Source organism: Heptranchias perlo, chromosome 4 (genome assembly GCF_035084215.1).
Source record: "Heptranchias perlo isolate sHepPer1 chromosome 4, sHepPer1.hap1, whole genome shotgun sequence".
Classification (NCBI taxonomy): domain Eukaryota; kingdom Metazoa; phylum Chordata; class Chondrichthyes; order Hexanchiformes; family Hexanchidae; genus Heptranchias; species Heptranchias perlo.
In genome coordinates, this window is record NC_090328.1 from 50285087 (window position 1) to 50303356 (window position 18270).

The 18270-nt window shown below is 45.4% G+C and overlaps 1 protein-coding gene across 1 annotated transcript; it reads right to left on the reverse strand.

Annotated features, from left to right (window-relative positions):
- Positions 1-3142: 3142 nt before the first annotated feature.
- On the reverse strand, positions 3143-17765 carry LOC137320630 (putative nuclease HARBI1). Its single transcript, XM_067982311.1, has 2 exons — positions 17750-17765; positions 3143-3816 (listed from the first exon to the last, which is right to left on the reverse strand). Exons 1-2 carry the CDS (start codon positions 17763-17765, stop codon positions 3143-3145), a joined length of 690 nt encoding a protein of 229 aa, XP_067838412.1.
- Between the last annotated feature and the right edge of the window lie 505 nt (positions 17766-18270).

An 18270-nucleotide genomic window follows, 5' to 3' on the forward strand; every position in this document is an offset into this window, starting at 1 on the left:
AGATAGTAAGAGTTTCTACAGGTATTTAAAAAGGAAAAGAGCAAGTAAAGTGAGCGTTGGTCCTCTAAAGAGTGAGTCTGCGGAATTAATAATGGAGAGTTCCTCAGGGCAGTGTCCTAGGCCCTACCATCTTCAGCTGCTTCATCAATGACCTTCCCTCCATCATAAGGTCAGAAATGGGAATGTTCGCTGATGATTGCACAGTGTTTAGTTCCATTCGCAACCCTTCAAATAATGAAGCAGTCCGAGCCCGCATGCAGCAAGACCTGGACAACATCCAGGGCTGATAAGTGGCAAGTAACATTCGCGCCAGACAAGTGCCAGGCAATGACCATCTCCAACAAAAGAGAGTCTAACCACCTCCCCTTGACATTCAACGGCATTACCATCAGCGAATCCCCCACCATCAACATCCTGGGGGTCACCATTGACCAGAAACTTAACTGGACAAGCCATATAAATACTGTGGCTATGAGAGCAGGTCAGAGGCTGGGTATTCTGCGGCGAGTGACTCACCTCCTGACTCCCCAAAGTCTTTCCACCATCTACAAGGCACAAGTCAGGAGTGTGATGGAATACTCTCCACTTGCTTGGATGAGTGCAGCTCCAACAACACTCAAGAAGCTCGACACCATCCAGGACAAAGCAGCCCGCTTGACTGGCACCCCATCCACCATCCTAAACATTCACTCCCTTCACCACCGGCGCACAGTGGCTGCAGTGTGTACCATCCACAGGATGCACTGCAGCAACTCGCCAAGGCTTCTTCGACAGCACCTCCCAAACCCGCGACCTCTACCACCTAGAAGGACAAGAGTAGCAGGCACATGGGAACAACACCACCTGCACTTTCCCCTCCAAATCACACACCATCCCGACTTGGAAATATATCGCCGTTCCTTCATCGTCGCTGGGTCAAAATCCTGGAACTCCCTTCCTAACAGCACTGTGGGAGAACCTTCACCACACGGACTGCATGCTGCGAGGTTGTTTCCCCTGGCTGGAGAGTCTGGAACTAGAGGGCATAATCTCAGGATAAGGGGTCAGCCATTTAAGACTGAGGTGAGGAGGAATTTCTTCACTCGGAGGGTTGCGAATCTTTGGAATTCTCTGCCCCAGAAGACTGTGGATGCTCAATCGTTGAGTATATTCAAGGCTGAGAACGATAGATTTTTGGACTCGAGGGGAATCAAGGGATATGGGGATCGGGCGGGAAAATAGAGTTGAGGTCGAAGGTCAGCCATGACCTGATTGAATGGCAGGGCAGGCCCGAGGGACTACATGGCCTATACCTGCTCCTATTTCTTATGTTCTTATCCTTTTCTTTCTATGCACCTCCCCACTTATGCACTCACCACTGCCACTTACCCCAAACCTAATGGAATGTGATGCATCTATCTGATAGTCACCCTCACCCAATGTATTGCATCCATCAGGTGAATACCTTCAGTCATTCACAGGTCTGATCTTTCGCCGCTTGTAGGAGAAGAGTGTGCAAAAGGTAAGGGACAGAGTGAGGTCTAGAGAGGGGGGGCCCTCCACAACTAATCCAGCTGACAGATGCAGAGGAGGATGCTATGGAGATAAGTGACAGAACTTAAACATCTTTCACACACATGATGACTTTATTTAATTATTTACTGAACTGAGAAAGCTGAGTATGGTGATTGGCAAGATTTTTACTTTGTCATGACTAATTCATTGCGCTTTCTGTTGTCTTCTAGAACTTTCATGTTTAGAATAAGAACGTGCGGAGATGAATGACATCGATTCCTCAGAGAACCTCATCCTTCTGAGGGTGCACAGTCACAGGACATACAGCCAAGCACCAGCACTGATACGTGCACTTTGGTGGGTCCTGTTAGCCAGTTAGTTACCTGGTTGTCACCTGGTGATTCACAATTCACAAGTGAGCACAAACAGACTCTGGTGACAGGGGTAGCTGTGGAGAATCTGCCCCGTAGGGTGCAGTCCTCTCCAAGCTCTGCTCAGCTGGACACAGATGCTGAACCCCGGGGGCCATCGTTGAGAATGAGAATGATTGAGGTACAGTTGCACCTTTGTGAGGTACTGGAAAATGTGCAACACACACTCTCCACAATAGCGGAGAGGATGGAGGAGTCCAACTCCAACATTAGTTGAAGTCGCAGGTAAATGCCTCCATGGAACTTCAAATGAGTCAATGCAGGACATGACTGTGCAAACTTTGGAAGCCAGCATGTCTGCCGCCTTAAACAGGGTGACAGAGACCTTATCCGTGGCCTTATAAGGCATCACTGTTCTGCGCCAAGCTGCTGTCCAGCAGAGTGATGGGAGTGATGTGCCACTGGTCCAGGAGAGGGATGATGGCGAAAGGGGACATGGAAGTGGGAACTCCATTCAAATTGTTCCCTCATCTCACCTGTTGCCCCCCCCCCACCCCCCAACCAGTACCCACAATGCTTCCTCCTCTCCTAATGGCTGAGTCCACAGGTGCAGATGAAGCAGTCTTTGGTGGGGCCCTCATGGGCTCCAAAACCCAGAGGTTGTAGGCCAAAAGCATCTCAGCAGTCAAGGCAGGGATCTGAGCAGCCTGCCATTACATCTATGAAGCCACAGGGTATGCACCACGTAGAAGCGGTAGGAAGCGAAAGTTTAAGCAATTGTCATTCACTAAGGGTATGCGCAAGGGTGCTTGAAGAAATGTCATGTTGTTAAGTTTCCTTTTTTTTAATATTGTCACATTAAATGTATTGATTAGCACCACTTCGACATCTTGGCCACTATTGCATCCCAAGTTTTAAGTCGCCGTTTCATTTGCTTCATGATGAATGCCCATACATGATAATACCCATTCGACAAATGTGCAATGGATGTTTGCATGGTTGAAGGATTGTTTTGTGCAAAGGAGGTGGGGGGGTGTTGGTGGTGGTGGTGGTTGTGCCAGCTGGCCTGAGTATCTCAATATCTCTCTTTTGCCATTGTTATTAAGCAAACCTGTGACAGATGAAGGCATCCCTGGCATTCCGGGCAGCGATGTAGTGGCTGGCATGGAGATGAGTGCCCCATCTTAATTTTCCTCCTCCTCCTCCCCATCCTCCACATCCTCTTCCTCTTCTTCACTGTTGTCGCCAACAGAGGATGCTTGAAGAGCACCCTTGTCCTACTCCACTTCTAAACCTCTCTGCTGCGTTATATTGTGTAGGATGAAGCACACCATGATGATTCTGGAGACCCTCACTGGCGAGTACTGAAAGGCGCCTCCAGACCTATCCAGGCACCTGAATTGCATCATCAACATGCCGATATCTTGCTCAGTGACACACCTGGTGATCATGTGGCTCTGGTTGTATCGCTCTTTTGCCTCATCGGTGGGGTTCCTCTCAGGTGTCATGAGCCAAGTTTGCAGGAGGCATCCCTTGTCTCCAACAAGGCAGCCATTAAGTCTACCTCCTGTCTGGAAGAGGTCTGGAATGTTAGACTGGAGCAGAATGAACGCATCATGACTGCTGCCAGGGAATCTGGTGCACACCTGTAGAAATCTTTTCCTCTGGTCACATACCAGCTGTGCATTGATGGTGTGATATCCCTTTCGGTTTATGAAGACTCCTGGCTCATGTGATGGTCCTCGGATTTCCAAGTGTGTGCAATCTATTGCACCCTGCACCTGTGAAAAGCCAGCCAAAGAGGCAAAACCCACTGCCCACTCAATCTGGCTGATGTCGTCGCGGAGGAAGTTCACGTTATCGGACGCCCTGGCAAACAACCCATCCGTCACCTGCCTTATACACTTAAGTGCAGACGATTGAAAAACCCTGGAGATGTCACCGGTAGCTCCTGGGAAGGATCCAGAGGCAAAGAAATTGAGTGCAGTGGTGACCTTTACTGCGACGGGCAATGCATGGCCATCAAGTCCAGCAGGGAGCAGCTCTTCCTGAAGGAGGCTACAAATGTCTCGACTACCTGCTGAGTCAGTCTGAACCTGTGTAGACACTGCTCCTCAGAGAGGTCCAGGAAACTAAACCCCTGCCTGTAGACCCTCTCACTTGAGTAGTGCCTCCTGCGACCTTGGCCCCTCTGTAGCTCCCCTCTCTGCTGGTCTCCAGATCCTTGTGGCACACCTTTCTCTTGTGAACCTGCAGACCCTAATACAGCATGATGTGGCTGCTGTGGATGGTCATTTTTCTCCTCTTCAGATGTCCTCTGGAATATATCCGTTGCACTTCCATCCTGATCTTGTCAGTTTAAGAGGCTCCAAAGTTTTGCTCAAGCTGTCTCAACAAAGAACTCTCAGTCTCAACACAAGAACTCTCAGCCAAATGTTTGCCTGAGCGAACTGAGAGACCAGCTGCAATACCTGAGCTTTTATTGAGATATGATGTGGAGATGCCGGTGATGGACTGGGGTGGACAAATGTAAGGAATCTTACAACACCAGGTTATAGTCCAACAAATTTATTTTAAAATCACAAGCTTTCGGAGATTATCTCCTTCGTCAGATGAATGAATGAAAAGGTTCTCAAATCGCATATCTTATACGATGTTGGGACAGCATCACACTAATCAAAAGGTGTCGTTGTTATTCAAACAGGCCAGTCACGGAGAACAGCACGTCCCAGTACACTCGATATACATTGTGTCTTTTACACAGGCAGGCAGAAAGAAACTCAAAATGGCAGAGAGAGAGAGAGAGAGAATTTTTAAAAACATATAAATTTTTTCCCCTTTTTGCTGGTGGGGTTACGTGTAGCGTGACATGAACCCAAGATCCCGGTTGAGGCCGTCCTCATGGGTGCGGAACTTGGCTATCAACTTCTGCTCGATGATTTTGCGTTGTCGTGTGTCTCGAAGGCCGCCTTGGAGAACGCTTACCCGAAGATCGGTGGCTGAATGTCCTTGACTGCTAAAGTGTTCCCCGACTGGGAGGGAACCCTCCTGTTTGGCGATTGTTGCACGGTGTCCGTTCATCCGTTGTCGCAGCGTCTGCATGGTCTCGCCAATGTACCATGCTCCGGGGCATCCTTTCCTGCAACGTATGAGGTAAACAACGTTGGCCGAGTCACAGGAGTATGAACCATGTACCTGGTGGGTGGTGTCCTCTCGTGTGATGGTGGTATCCGTGTCGATGATCTGGCAAGTCTTGCAGAGGTTGCCGTGGCAGGGTTGTGTGGTGTCGTGGACGCTGTTCTCCTGAAAACTGGGTAACTTGCTGCGAACGATGGTCTGTTTGAGGTTGGGTGGCTGTTTAAAGGCGAGCAGTGGAGGCGTGGGGATGGCCTTAGCGAAGTGTTCGTCGTCATCGATGACATGTTGAAGGCTGCGGAGAACATGGTGTAGTTTCTCCGCTCCAGGGAAGTACTGGACGACGAAGGGTACTCTGTTGGTTGCGTCCCGTGTTTGTCTTCTGAGGAGGTCTATGCGATTCTTTGCTGTGGCCCGTCGGAACTGTCGATCGACAAGTCGAGCGTCATATCCCGTTCTTACGAGGGCGTCTTTCAGCGTCTGTAGGTGTCCATCGCGTTCCTCCTCGTCTGAGCAGATCCTGTGTATTCGTAGGGCCTGTCCATAGGGGATGGCCTCTTTGACGTGGTTGGGGTGGAAGCTGGAAAAGTGGAGCATCGTGAGGTTGTCCGTGGGCTTGCGGTAGAGTGAGGTGCTGAGGTGCCCGTCTTTGATGGAGATTTGTGTGTCCAAGAAAGAAACCGTTTCTGAGGAGTAGTCCATGGTGAGTTTGATGGTGGGATGGAACTTGTTGATGTTATCGTGTAGTCTCTTCAGTGATTCTTCGCCGTGGGTCCACGTTGCAGGAAAGGATGCCCCGGAGCATGGTACATTGGCGAGACCATGCAGACGCTGCGACAACGGATGAACGGACACCGCGCAACAATCGCCAAACAGGAGGGTTCCCTCCCAGTCGGGGAACACTTCAGCAGTCAAGGACATTCAGCCACCGATCTTCGGGTAAGCGTTCTCCAAGGCGGCCTTCGAGACACACGACAACGCAAAATCGTCGAGCAGAAGTTGATAGCCAAGTTCCGCACCCATGAGGACGGCCTCAACCGGGATCTTGGGTTCATGTCACGCTACACGTAACCCCACCAGCAAAAAGGGGAAAAAATTTATATGTTTTTAAAAATTCTCTCTCTCTCTCTCTCTGCCATTTTGAGTTTCTTTCTGCCTGCCTGTGTAAAAGACACAATGTATATCGAGTGTACTGGGATGTGCTGTTCTCCGTGACTGGCCTGTTTGAATAACAACGACACCTTTTGATTGGTGTGATGCTGTCCCAACATCGTATAAGATATGCGATTTGAGAACCTTTTCATTCATTCATCTGACGAAGGAGATAATCTCCGAAAGCTTGTGATTTTAAAATAAATTTGTTGGACTATAACCTGGTGTTGTAAGATTCCTTACATTTATTGAGATAGGTCAATCACAGGTTTAAAAGCACAAATTAACTTTGGCTCAATCTCGCCTTCGAGATTCACGAGCCCCGGAAAACCCGTGCTGGTGACATTAAATTTGTTTATCTTTCAGAATCAATTAAAAAATACCTACCTCCAGTATCTCAAGTAGGTAAATTGCCCCATTAACAATCCACCCGCCGGCAGTAATTGGGGACGCGACTTCCGGGATTCAGCTGCATGCGCATCCAAACACGCCCATGTTAAACCTGGAAATGGGCACATTGGAGCCGGGTTGCGGTCGCGATTTAAATAGCTGCAATTTTGACCTCCCACCTGCCCCCAAGCCATCCATTTTTGGGGATTAAAATTCCCCCCTTTATTTCTGACACTGTGAATAAAGTGACTACTTAGTCCCAGCTCAATTACTCCAGAATCAATGGTAGAGTATATTAACTCACTGCGCTATCCAGTTCCCTGACAAAACATTTATTTTGATCCTGCTTTCTGCTATCAACAATCCACTTTTTATTGTCCTATTACAGATTCTAATGGACATTTTAAATGATTATGAATCACAGTGTTCATTGCTGTTAAGAGTCTCAGCCATTTGGCTGAATAGAAAGAGCATTATATTGGATAGTACTTGTTGAAGATGCATGTAACATGAAGATGAAGGGAATGATGTTACATATGGTGTAAAAGTCCCCAATAATATGGGATTTTTGAAGGAGTACAGAATTTAATACACATTTCAATGCATATTCCTTGTGATCAGATTTGCAATTCTGTATTTGTGTGTTATCCTGAATGCAAGACTACATTTTTATTTCTAGTTATTCTGGAATAATGTTAAAGAACTCTGAGGTAGTGTAGGCCTACAGATAGAAGGCTGGATAGATGAACTAAATGAATAAATAAGGCACAAAATGCAAAATAAAGGAATAGTATTTGATGAGCTATGGAACCTATTCCTAAGCCATACGCACAATGGGCTCGATATTGCCAGGGCTGCAGGTTCGCGGCGGGGGGGGGCGATTGGGTGCGTGCGTATCGCGCCCGGAGAAATCAGTCTGTCCCCCGTGCGATCGCAGCCTAATTGGATCCACTTACCTGTTCTTCCGGGTTCCCCACTGCTGAGCTGCGCGGCGGGCGGACTGCGCATGCACAGTAAGGTCTGTCAGCTGGAGGAGCTCTATTTAAAGGGGCAATCCTCCACTGACAGATGCAACAACAAATAGGAAAAAATACAGCATGGAGCAGCCCAGGGGGAAGGCTGCTCCCAGGTTTAATGATGCCTCACTCCAGGTATCATTAGATGGGGTGAGGAGGAGAGGGAGGACAGAGATCATCCCCCCGGCGGGCGGGAGGAAGCGGCCTGCCTCTGCCACCAAGAAGGCCTGGCTCGAGGTGGCAGAGGAGGTCACCTGCACCACCAACATATCACCCACCTGTATACAGTGCAGGAGGCGCTGCAATGACCTAAGTAGGTCAGCCAAAGTGAGTACACTTACTCATTCCCCTACACTCCGTCTGCCACATCACCGCCCCACCCCACATCTCCTTCTGCACTGCCAACACTACTCTGTCACATCACCCCTCATACCCACTCAAACCTCATCCTCACCTTACCTGCACTTACTCACCTCGCCAGTACTCATCCCGCCACTACCACTCAACCCAATCCTCATACAATCTCATGGCTCTATCTCATATTCACCCTCTCATGCATCTCTTTCACAGTCAGCCTCACTCAACCTGCCACTACCTGTGCTGCAGCCACAGGGCATGCATCACATATGTGCAGTAGGAAGCGTAAGGCAAACGTGTTGTGAGCATGACGGGGATGCACAAGGGTGTTTGAGGGTTTGTCATGCTTTTTACTTATATTGAATTTCTGAGCAACTCACATCACATATTATATTGGCACCACTACTGCCATGTCTTTGCGAATCTTGTCTGGTTTGTGCAATAATGCCCTTTCCTGAGGATCACAATGAAGACCCACAACTGATGCCACCCATTGTGTCACCGCAAAGTGGGTGTAGGTGTATTTGCAGGGCTCTTTTGTGCAGACGACTGAGAGACGTTGGTGATGTCCCCGGTGGCACCCTGGAAGGATGCGGAGGAGAAGTTGTTGAGGGCAGTGGTGACTTTGACAGCGACAGGTAAGAAGATGGTGCTCGGGCCAGCCGGGAGCAGCTGGGCATGAAGGAGGCTGCAGATGTCCACGACTACATGTCGAGTGACTCTAAGCCTCCATGTGCACTGCTGCTCAGAGAGGTCCAGGAAGCTGAGCCTCGGTCTGTGAACCCTGTGGCGAGGGTAGTGCCCCCTGCTACGCATCTCTCTCTGCGGTTGCCCTCCCTCCTGCTGTGCAGGTGGATGTGTCACAGCACTGTGTTGTGGAGCTCCATGTGTCAGAGGTGGACGGCTTGGCCGGCGAGGCTGGTGATGCTGTTCGCCCTCCGAGGAGGTCATGACTGCAGCTACGGTGGCCCCCATCCGGAAGATGTACATCTGAGGGGGTCCGCAAGGTAGGTACATGTGTCTGGACCCCGGGGTAAGTGTGCAAGTTGGTGAATTTGATTGTCAGGAGGAGGGTGGTGGAGGCCAAATTTTGTCCCAAGTGACAGAGTGGCCTCCTGCAATGAGTGAGGGTCTCCCCCCACAACCTGTCAAATGGACCTTTGCAGCTGCCACAGGCTGATAGCTGCAACACGTCCATTTGAACTGGGAGTGTTCCCAGTATGGGAAACAGTCCCAGTTGTTTCTAAAATCCCACCCCTCCTGACATTTGGCCACATCTTGGGACTCAATGCAGGTATTGCAAAAAAACCAAAAATCATTCCTATACTCAGGAAGCTTCCCCCTACATACTCCATTAACTTTAGAAAGCATACTATTTCAAGACATTTACTGAGTTAGGATCTGAGTGCTGCACAATGGGATTCCTAATGGGAATTCTACATTACATGCTAGAGGAATAGGAGCAGCAGGAGGCTGTAAGGAAAATCAGATTAATCAGGCATCACCAGAGGGGAGTCAGACTCGCCCAGAATTACTTATTCAGCAGAATGTATAGGCTCAGGTCCACTTTCTGAAACCTTTCCCAGGAGCTCTGTCACAGTCTTAAAGCTCTGGAGGAACTCTGTTCGTTGCTGCAACCAGATCTGTAACCAAGGTCCTCATCATGCACAGCTCTGACTGTGGCAGAAAAAGTGATCACAGCTCTCAACTTTTATGTTACAAGCTCATTCCAGGGAGCCACAGAATAGCCAATTTGCTGTGCACTCCCCTGGACTTTGGAGCAATTGACTTTACCCATGTGATATTGCATGCACCAAATGCTTCCATTCCCTAAATGTGCAGCTCATAGACCATGAAAGACACACCTTCATCAGTCCAGTGTCTCAGCTCTATTTCAACAGAAGGGGCAAGGCTCAGGATGGCTATTGGGTGACATGAGATACCCACTATTTCCATGGCTCATGTCACCTCTTCGTAAGACCACTAGTGCTGCAGAGGAGCACCACAATTAATCACACATAAAGGCAAGGATAAGAATTGAGCAAGGCATTGAGATGTTCAAAGGAGGTGTGTGGATAGGTCCGGAGGAGGGGGGTGGGGGGTGCCTTGCTGTATGTGCCCAGTGCCATCTCGCAAATAGTAGTGGCATGTTGTGTGTTTCATAACTTTGCAATCGGGAAAGCACTGATGGTAGAAGACCCTGAGGCTTCCAGAGAGCCTGATGATGACACTGCTGATGGTGAAGACTTGGCCCATGAAGAACAGAAAGCATGTGCAGTGTCAATGGCTGCTAGACGCTAATAGACAGCCTCACCTGGTACAATTTCACAGATGAATAGCGCACTATTATTTGAAAGTCTCAGCCCATCAAAGATCTGCTTCTTCTCACCAACCTCTCTATGGGCTAAATAAAAATCCATACTCTTCACAACTAGTCATCACATCCTAATCCTGAGCCTCAAAGAAGCACATTACCTGTTCCCCCTTGTCATACAAGGGAACCAAACACCAAGCAGTCCTTGCATCACATATTCCAGCGGTTTATTACAACTATTTACAAAAACATTAGTTGGTTTTGTAACTTACACCCCCTTGTGACAATGCAAGCTTTCCTCTGCCCTATTCTGACACAGCTGAGGGCCCTGGGGCCTGAGATTTCTCGAATGATATTTTTCCACTGTGCACTAAATAAAGAACAAACCAGCTCCTGTTCAGATAAAGCAGTAATAAGTTTAATATACTCAACATGCTGTTTGCTGAAACAAACCTTGGAAAAATAATGCTTTCCAGTAATATTTATAGATGATTATATCTTGGCTTTTTTTGCACGTCCCAAGCTATCACAATATTTTTTTTCAATGACTGCAAAGCATGTTGATCATAGTTTACTGTTAGATCTGTAACTTCTTTCCGTTCTGATGAAAGATCATCGACTTGAAATGTTAATTCTGTTTCTCTCTCCACAGATGCTGCCTGACCTGCTGAGTGTTTCCAGCATTTTCAGATTGTCGTTTATGTTGGCTTTGCGTGTCTCTTACGTCTGCTGAAGGGAGTGTATGTTATTTAAATAATTGTTCAAATGCACTTAGGTTAGCTATCATATTGTTTTCATTGGAGCATGACAAAGGCTGCAGTTAAATTGCTACTGATATAGTTTACCAGGAATGTATTACCTAACAAATGCAAGTTTGAACATTGACTTCAAAAATTTCTAATCTTAGCTGTTTGCTTCCACTCCTTTTTCTTCCATTTTGGAGCCACATCCAATCCACTTTGGGTGATAATCTGGTTCAGCTGGTAGCAATCTTGCATTGGAGTCAATGGAGGTCAAATTGACCTTGGGTGGTGGCACAAAATGGGCGATAGTATCATAAATGTCAAAAGTTTGAGAGACAGAGGAAAAATTATCATGCACATTAGAAAAGATGTTATGTATGCCATCAGTATCCGTTCTCAATGTATTCTCTGTATGTGAGTTTAACAGGTACTAGGACTCCTTAATTTATTTGGAACGTAGGGCAGGAAAAGAATTTGTGCATTTCTGAGAAACCAACGATAGCATTTGCAATTAAGGTAAAATAGATGGAAAAAATGAGTTTTTACCACAGGATATAATTTCCTCTAGCTCTACAACCCCACCCCCTGCAACTCTCCGTTCTTCTGTCTCCGGCCTCTTGTGTATCCTCCCTTTATTTGCCATTTGCCCACCATTGGCAGCTGGGCCTTCAGCTGACTGGACCCCACGTCTTGAAATTCCCTCCTTAAACCACTCCACCTCTCCACCTCCCTTTCCTCTTTTAAGACCCTCCTTAAAACCTACCTCTTTGGCCAATCTTTTCTCCTTTAGGCATTAGCCATGGCTCAGTGGGTAGCACTCTTGCCTCTGAATCAGAGGGGTGTGGGTTCCATGGGACTTGAGCACATATTTTAGTCTGACACTCTAGTGCAGTACTGAGGGAGTGCTGTCTTTCAGATGAGGTGTTAAACTGCAACCCTGTCTGCCCTCTGAGGTGGACATAAAAGATCCCATGACACTATTTTGAAGAAGAGCAGGGGAGTTCTCCCCAGTGTCCGAGCCAACATTTATCTCTCAACCAACATCACTAAAACAGATTATCTGGTCATTATCACGTTGCTGTTTGTGGGACCTTGCTGTGCGTAAATTGGCTGCTATATTTCCTACATTACAACAGTGACTACAATTCTAAAGTACTTCATCGGCTGTAAAGTACTTTGAGACGTCCTGAGGTCGTGAAAGGCGCTATGTAAAAGCAAGTATTTATTTTTTTATTTTTCTTTGGCTCGGCATCATTATTGTCTAATTACATTTCTGTGAAAAGCCTTAGGACATTCTTTTTACATTAAAGGCGCTCTATAAATGCAAATTGTTGTGGAATGTTAAAAAAGATGAAAATTTTTCAAAATGACTAATTGCCTGGAGGGTAAAAGACAAGAATTGTTCAATTAAAAACTGGTTAAAAATTGGAAACTCAGAGGTCTAAATTTAACATTGTAGTGCCCATTTTATGGACCGAAAACGGGCAGAGTGATAACCAATTTAGCAGTGCAGAGGCCCACCTGGAATTTCGGATCTTGAGCAGCCCAACCAACGGTCCTTAAAGGAATCCTTGGAGGCCGCTCCAAAGAGGTCCAAAAACTTGGAAAATATTTTAGTATTTTGTGGAATCGGAAGGAGCAGGAGTGTTCCTCCTGGATCCACAAAACAACTGCGGACCGCTACCAGCCTGCTCTCACTCCACCTCCTGTTTGCCTCAATCTGGACTTATTTGTAGGCCTTGGCACAGGCCAAAATTTATAAGGGGAGCTGCTTCGGGGCGCTTCATTGGCGCCTGCAGCTTGCCTAATATATTGCGATGAGGCCCAAGGGTAAACTTATTTTGGTCCTCTGGCCTCTCTGTTCCGGTGCACCGTCACTGCACGCCGTGAAAATCGTGCCCAGTTTGGGGCTGTAAAGAATTTAGGCCTCACAGCATCCTCATTGTATCACTCTTTACATTTCTTTCCTGCATTTTAAAATCAAACTCATTAGTATAACAGTATGCTCAACATTTACCTACTGCTCATGGCAGTGTGCATTTGGTTCAGTGGGTATCCCTCACGCCTCTAAAGCAGAAATTGTGAGTTTAAGCCCCATTCCAAGGCTTGCTCATCTAATTAGGCTGATCCTCCACTATGGTACTGAGAGAGTACTGCATTGTTGAATGAAATGCTACATAGAAGCTCCCTATGCTTGTTTTGCATGGATGTAAAGGATCTTGTGGCATTTGGAAAAGAGCAGTGTGATGTCTTGGCCAACATTTTTCTCTAGCTCAACACCTTTAAAACAGATTAACTAGTCATCTTATCTCATTGTTTATGAGATCTTGATGTGTGGGAAAAGGCTGATGCGATTGCCTATGTAGTAATGATCATTGTATTTCAAAGCAATTCATTGTGTGAAGAATTTTAAGAGATCTAATAAGATGCTACATAAATAAAAGTCTTTCTTTCCCCCCCCACCCGATTTATTTTGTTTAGTCTTATAAAGGAGATTTTCTCCTGATCATTACAGTTCTGATGAAGGGTCACACCCAGAATGTTAACCTGTCTGCCTCCGTCTGTGTTTTCAATTATTTCTGTTTTTATTTTTGAAGAAGGTTAAACAGCCTCAAGAAGGCTCAACAGTACCAACTTTAAAGTCTGAACAAAATAGTTGGGTTGAATCCTGAGGCATACAAGGTGGGTTTCAGGGGATGTATCTCTTTGTCATTTTTTTTTGTAAAGCCTATTACACTTTTTCTAAAATAACTGACACTCGCGCTGGTGATGAAGCAAAAAAATCTGCTTGTCCCCTCCATCCCCCGCATTTTTCAGTCTAATCCAGGAAATGACAAATCTGTTTAAAATTCTAAGCTGGATAGCATGTAACAAGTTTATTAAGATGCATATTATTGCTCCATGAACTACATGCACAAAATTATGAATGCCAATCTGTTAAACAAATAAATTAGACATGTGCTAGATCATCTGTCATAATATTCTATCACTTTTCTCCAAATTATTTATACTGTTTGTGAGATGTTATGCTCATCAAAGTGAGGAATGTCTTTTGGAATATTTTTCTAATTTTTGCTACACAGTGACATTTCCAAGCCACATATAGCACTGAGAAAAGCTCTACTTATTCTGTCTGAAAATTTACCTTAAGCCAAACCTCAGAAGGGCACTCCGCCAGTGTGACATTTCGATTTCCCACACAATAGAGTCTTACAAGAAAGAACTTGCACTTATATAAATGCCATATCACATCCTCATAACATCCCAAAGCAGCCAACAAATTATCGTTGGAGTACTGTGTTTAGGCAAATACAAAGGTCCCAGAAACAATAAATAAATGACCAATTAACCTGCTTTTGGTTGAGGGAAGAATGTTAGCCAGGACACCTTCCCCCTCTCCTAAAAATAATACTAAGGAATCTTTTACATCCACTTGAACAGGCAGATGGGGCCTTGGTTTAACAAGTCATCCAAAAACAGAAACCTCTATAGTGCCGCACTCCCTCAGTATTGCACTAACATGTCAGGTTAGATTATTGCCCCGCAATACCTGGGCTCCAAGAAGGCACCATGGATGATTTCCACCTGGGGATGGGGAGCGGTATCCAGGAAATCAGGACGGATCCCAGTTCCAACAGGATTCCACCCTATTAGCAGTCTGGTGGAGGGGCCATTGGTATATCTTCTGCCCCCACCTCCCACCAATTAAAGGGGAGTTGTCAGAGGGATACCCTGGAATCTCAGCCTTCACACCCATAAAGGGCCTCAGTGGAACTCTCAGCAGGAGTACTGGTATGTCCTGCTAAGACCTATTGAAAGACCCCAAATCATACCTAGACTAAGATTATTGATCCCATTGCTGCAATTTGGGATGAGGGTCAGCAACCACAGGAATGGGAGGAGAGAGGTTCTGCTCCACTACACTTGCATGGCAGAGCGGGCCCAGGAATGTCGGAGTATATTGTTTTAGCCCTGGATTGGGGCTTGAACTCACAATTGGCTGACTCAGAGACAAGAATGCAACCAACTGAGCCAAGATCATACTTAGCTTAGGGTTATCTGAGTCACATTGCTGATTAGTGCCATATTATGGACAGTTTGTGTGCTTTGGACTTTCACCCAGTAACAACTAGATGGAGACTGCGAAAATTAATTTCACTTAAAATCTGTGAAACTAATTAAGAGAGAAGAGACTTTTATCTTCAATCTCAGGTCTACAGAGGTAAAGGTAAAGTGTGCAATGTTCAACCCAGCACTGCTTTCATATAAAAAACATATTTGTCTTTCCAATTTTTTTGCATCTTGTAACTACTATCCTCTTTGATGTTTTAACTTTTCCTAGAAACAAGTTAAAGAAATATTAGTAAAATATACAAATAATTAATTCCATTAACAACTTGTGTAAAATTTAGTTCCACCCACTCCCACAGAATCTCATTGCCTGCTCAGATGTATTTCTTCAGGTCCATGCTGTTGCTTATTAATTCCACTGGAGGGCACCACAAGTTATTTTCCCATCTCCATATTGTCTATTGATGCATCCAAAGCCAATGCCATGATATATTGGCCCAGAAATTGCTCAGACCGGCAAACCAACAGTGCTCACCGCTCCATAGATGTATACTAACCCACTAACTTACCGCGGTCTTTACTGGGTGCACTTCCTCTAATAGGAAACGGAGAAGAGCCCAACAATGGTTCTAGCGAAGGTAAGACCCATGGGAGAAGCAAGTGGATCACTCTCTCCCCACGACCAATCAGATTAGGAACATTGGAACATAGGAACAGGAGTAGGCCATTTAGCTCCTCGAGCCTGTTCCGCCATTCAATGAGATCATGGCTGATCTGTGACCTAATTCCATATCTCATATCCTTAGCCCCATATCCCTTAATACCTTTGGTTAACAAAAATCTATCAATCTCAGATTTAAAATTAACAATTGAGTTAGCATCAACTGCTGTTTGTGGAAGAGTTCTTCAAACGTCTATCACCCAATACGGGTAGAGGTGTTTCCTAACTTCACTCTTGAAAGTCCTGGCTCTAAATTTTAGGCTATATTCCCTAGTCCTAGACTCCCCAACCAGCAGAAATAATTTCTCTCTATCTACCCTATCAATTCCCCTTAATATCTTGAAAACTTCAATCAAATCACCCCTTAATCTTCTAATTTCCAGGGAATACAACCCTAGTTTGTGTAATCGCGCCTCGTAATTTAACCCTTAGAGTCCAGGTATCATTCTAGTAAATCTATGCTGCACTCCCTCCAAGGCCAATATATACTTCCTAAGGTGCGGTGCCCGGAACTGAACTCAGTACTCCAGGTGTGGTCCAGCCAGAGCTATGTACAGCTGTAGCATAACTTCTACACCCTTGTATTCTAGTCCTCTAGATAAAAAGGCTAGCGTTCCATTAGACTTTTTGATTATTTTCTGTACTTGGCCATGACATTTTAATGATCTATGTACATAGACCCCTAATTCTCTTTGGACCTCCACTGTTTCGAGCTTTGACCATTCAGAAAGTACTCTGATCTTTTCTTTTTAGGTCCAAAGTAGATGACCTCACACTTGCCTACATTGAAATTCATTTGCCACAGTTTTGCCCATTCACTTAATCTATTAATATCTCCCTGTAATTTTATGCTTCCATCTTCATTGCTTACAATGCTACCTACATTTGTGTCACCGGCAAACTTGAATATGTAGCTCTGTGTCCCATCATCTAAGTCGTTAATAAATACAGTGAATAGTTGAGGCCCCAACACAGATCCCTGTGGGACAACACTAGTCACATCCTGCCAATTTGAGTACCTGCCCATTACCCCTACTCTCTGACTCCTGCTGCTCAGCCAATTTCCTAACCAGGTCAATAACTTGCTCTCAATTCCATGAGCTTCAACTTTAGCTAACAGTCTCTTATGAGGGACTTTATCGAATGCCTTCTGGAAGTCCATATAAATAACATCCATAGACATTCTCCTGTCCACTACTTTGGTCACCTCTTCAAAAAATTTAATCAGGTTCGTCAGGCATGACCCACATTTACAAATCCATACTGGCTCTTTGATCAGCTGAAAATTTTCAAGGTGTTCAGTCACTCTTTCCTTAATTATAGACTCTAGTAATTTCCCAACAACAGATGTTAGGCTAACTGGTCTATAATTCCATGGTTTCCCTCTCTCACCTTTTTTAAATAGTGGAGTGACATGTGCAATTTTGCAATCTAAAGGAATGGTTCTTGAATCGAGAAAACTTTGGAAGATTATAGTTAGGGCATCTGCAATGTTCTCACCTACTTCCTTTAAAATCCTGGGATGGAAACCATCTGGTCCTGGGGATTTGTCACTCTTTGGTGCCATTATTTTCTTCATTACTGTTAATTTGCTTATGTTATTTATGGTGAGTCCCCATCCCTGATTCAAAATTAGTTTCCTTGGGGTGTCCGGCATGCTATCCTCTTCCTCTATTATAAATACTGATGCAAAGTAATTATTTAACATATCCACCATTTCCTTATTTTCATTTACAATTTCACCATTATCAGTTTTTAAGGGCCCACATTGGTCTTGACCAACTCTTTTTCCTAATGTAATTGTAAAAATTTTTTGTGTTGATTTTGATATCCCTTGCAAGTTTCTTTTCACACTCCCTTTTTGTAGCTCTTACTATCTGTTCTGTCACCCTTTGCTGTTCCTTGTATCTCTCCCATTCCCCAGGATCTGTGCTATTTTTTGCATTTTTGAATGCTTTTTCTTTTAGTTTTATGATGTTCCTTACCTCTTTTGACGTCCATGGCTGGTTTTTTTGGCAAGTAGAGGTCTTGCCCCTTAAGGGTATAAACTGGTTCTGTATCACGTTAAATTCTTTTTTGAACACCTCCCACTGATCTTGTGTCATTTTACCCATTAACAGATTTGCCCAGTTTAATGTGGACAGTGTCTGTCTCATCCCGTTGAAGTCAGCCTTACTTAAATTTAGAATCTTAGTAGCTGTTATGAGTTTCTCCCTTTCAAACACTATGTTGAACTTGCTTATATTATGATCGTTATTAAATAAATGTTCACGCACCGTTAGGCTGTTAACTAAATTTGGCTCATTACTCATTATTAAATCTAATATGGCCTGCTCCCTTGTTGGTTCTAGGACATATTGTTGCAGAAAGCTGTCCTGAACACACTGGGCATCATTTTAGCACCCGCTATCGGGTGCGTTCCTGGCGGGGGGCTCCGAAAATCGGAGAATCCCGGAGCGGGTCGGGAGCCCGGCTCCAACCCGCCCACTTCCGGGTTCCCCACTGA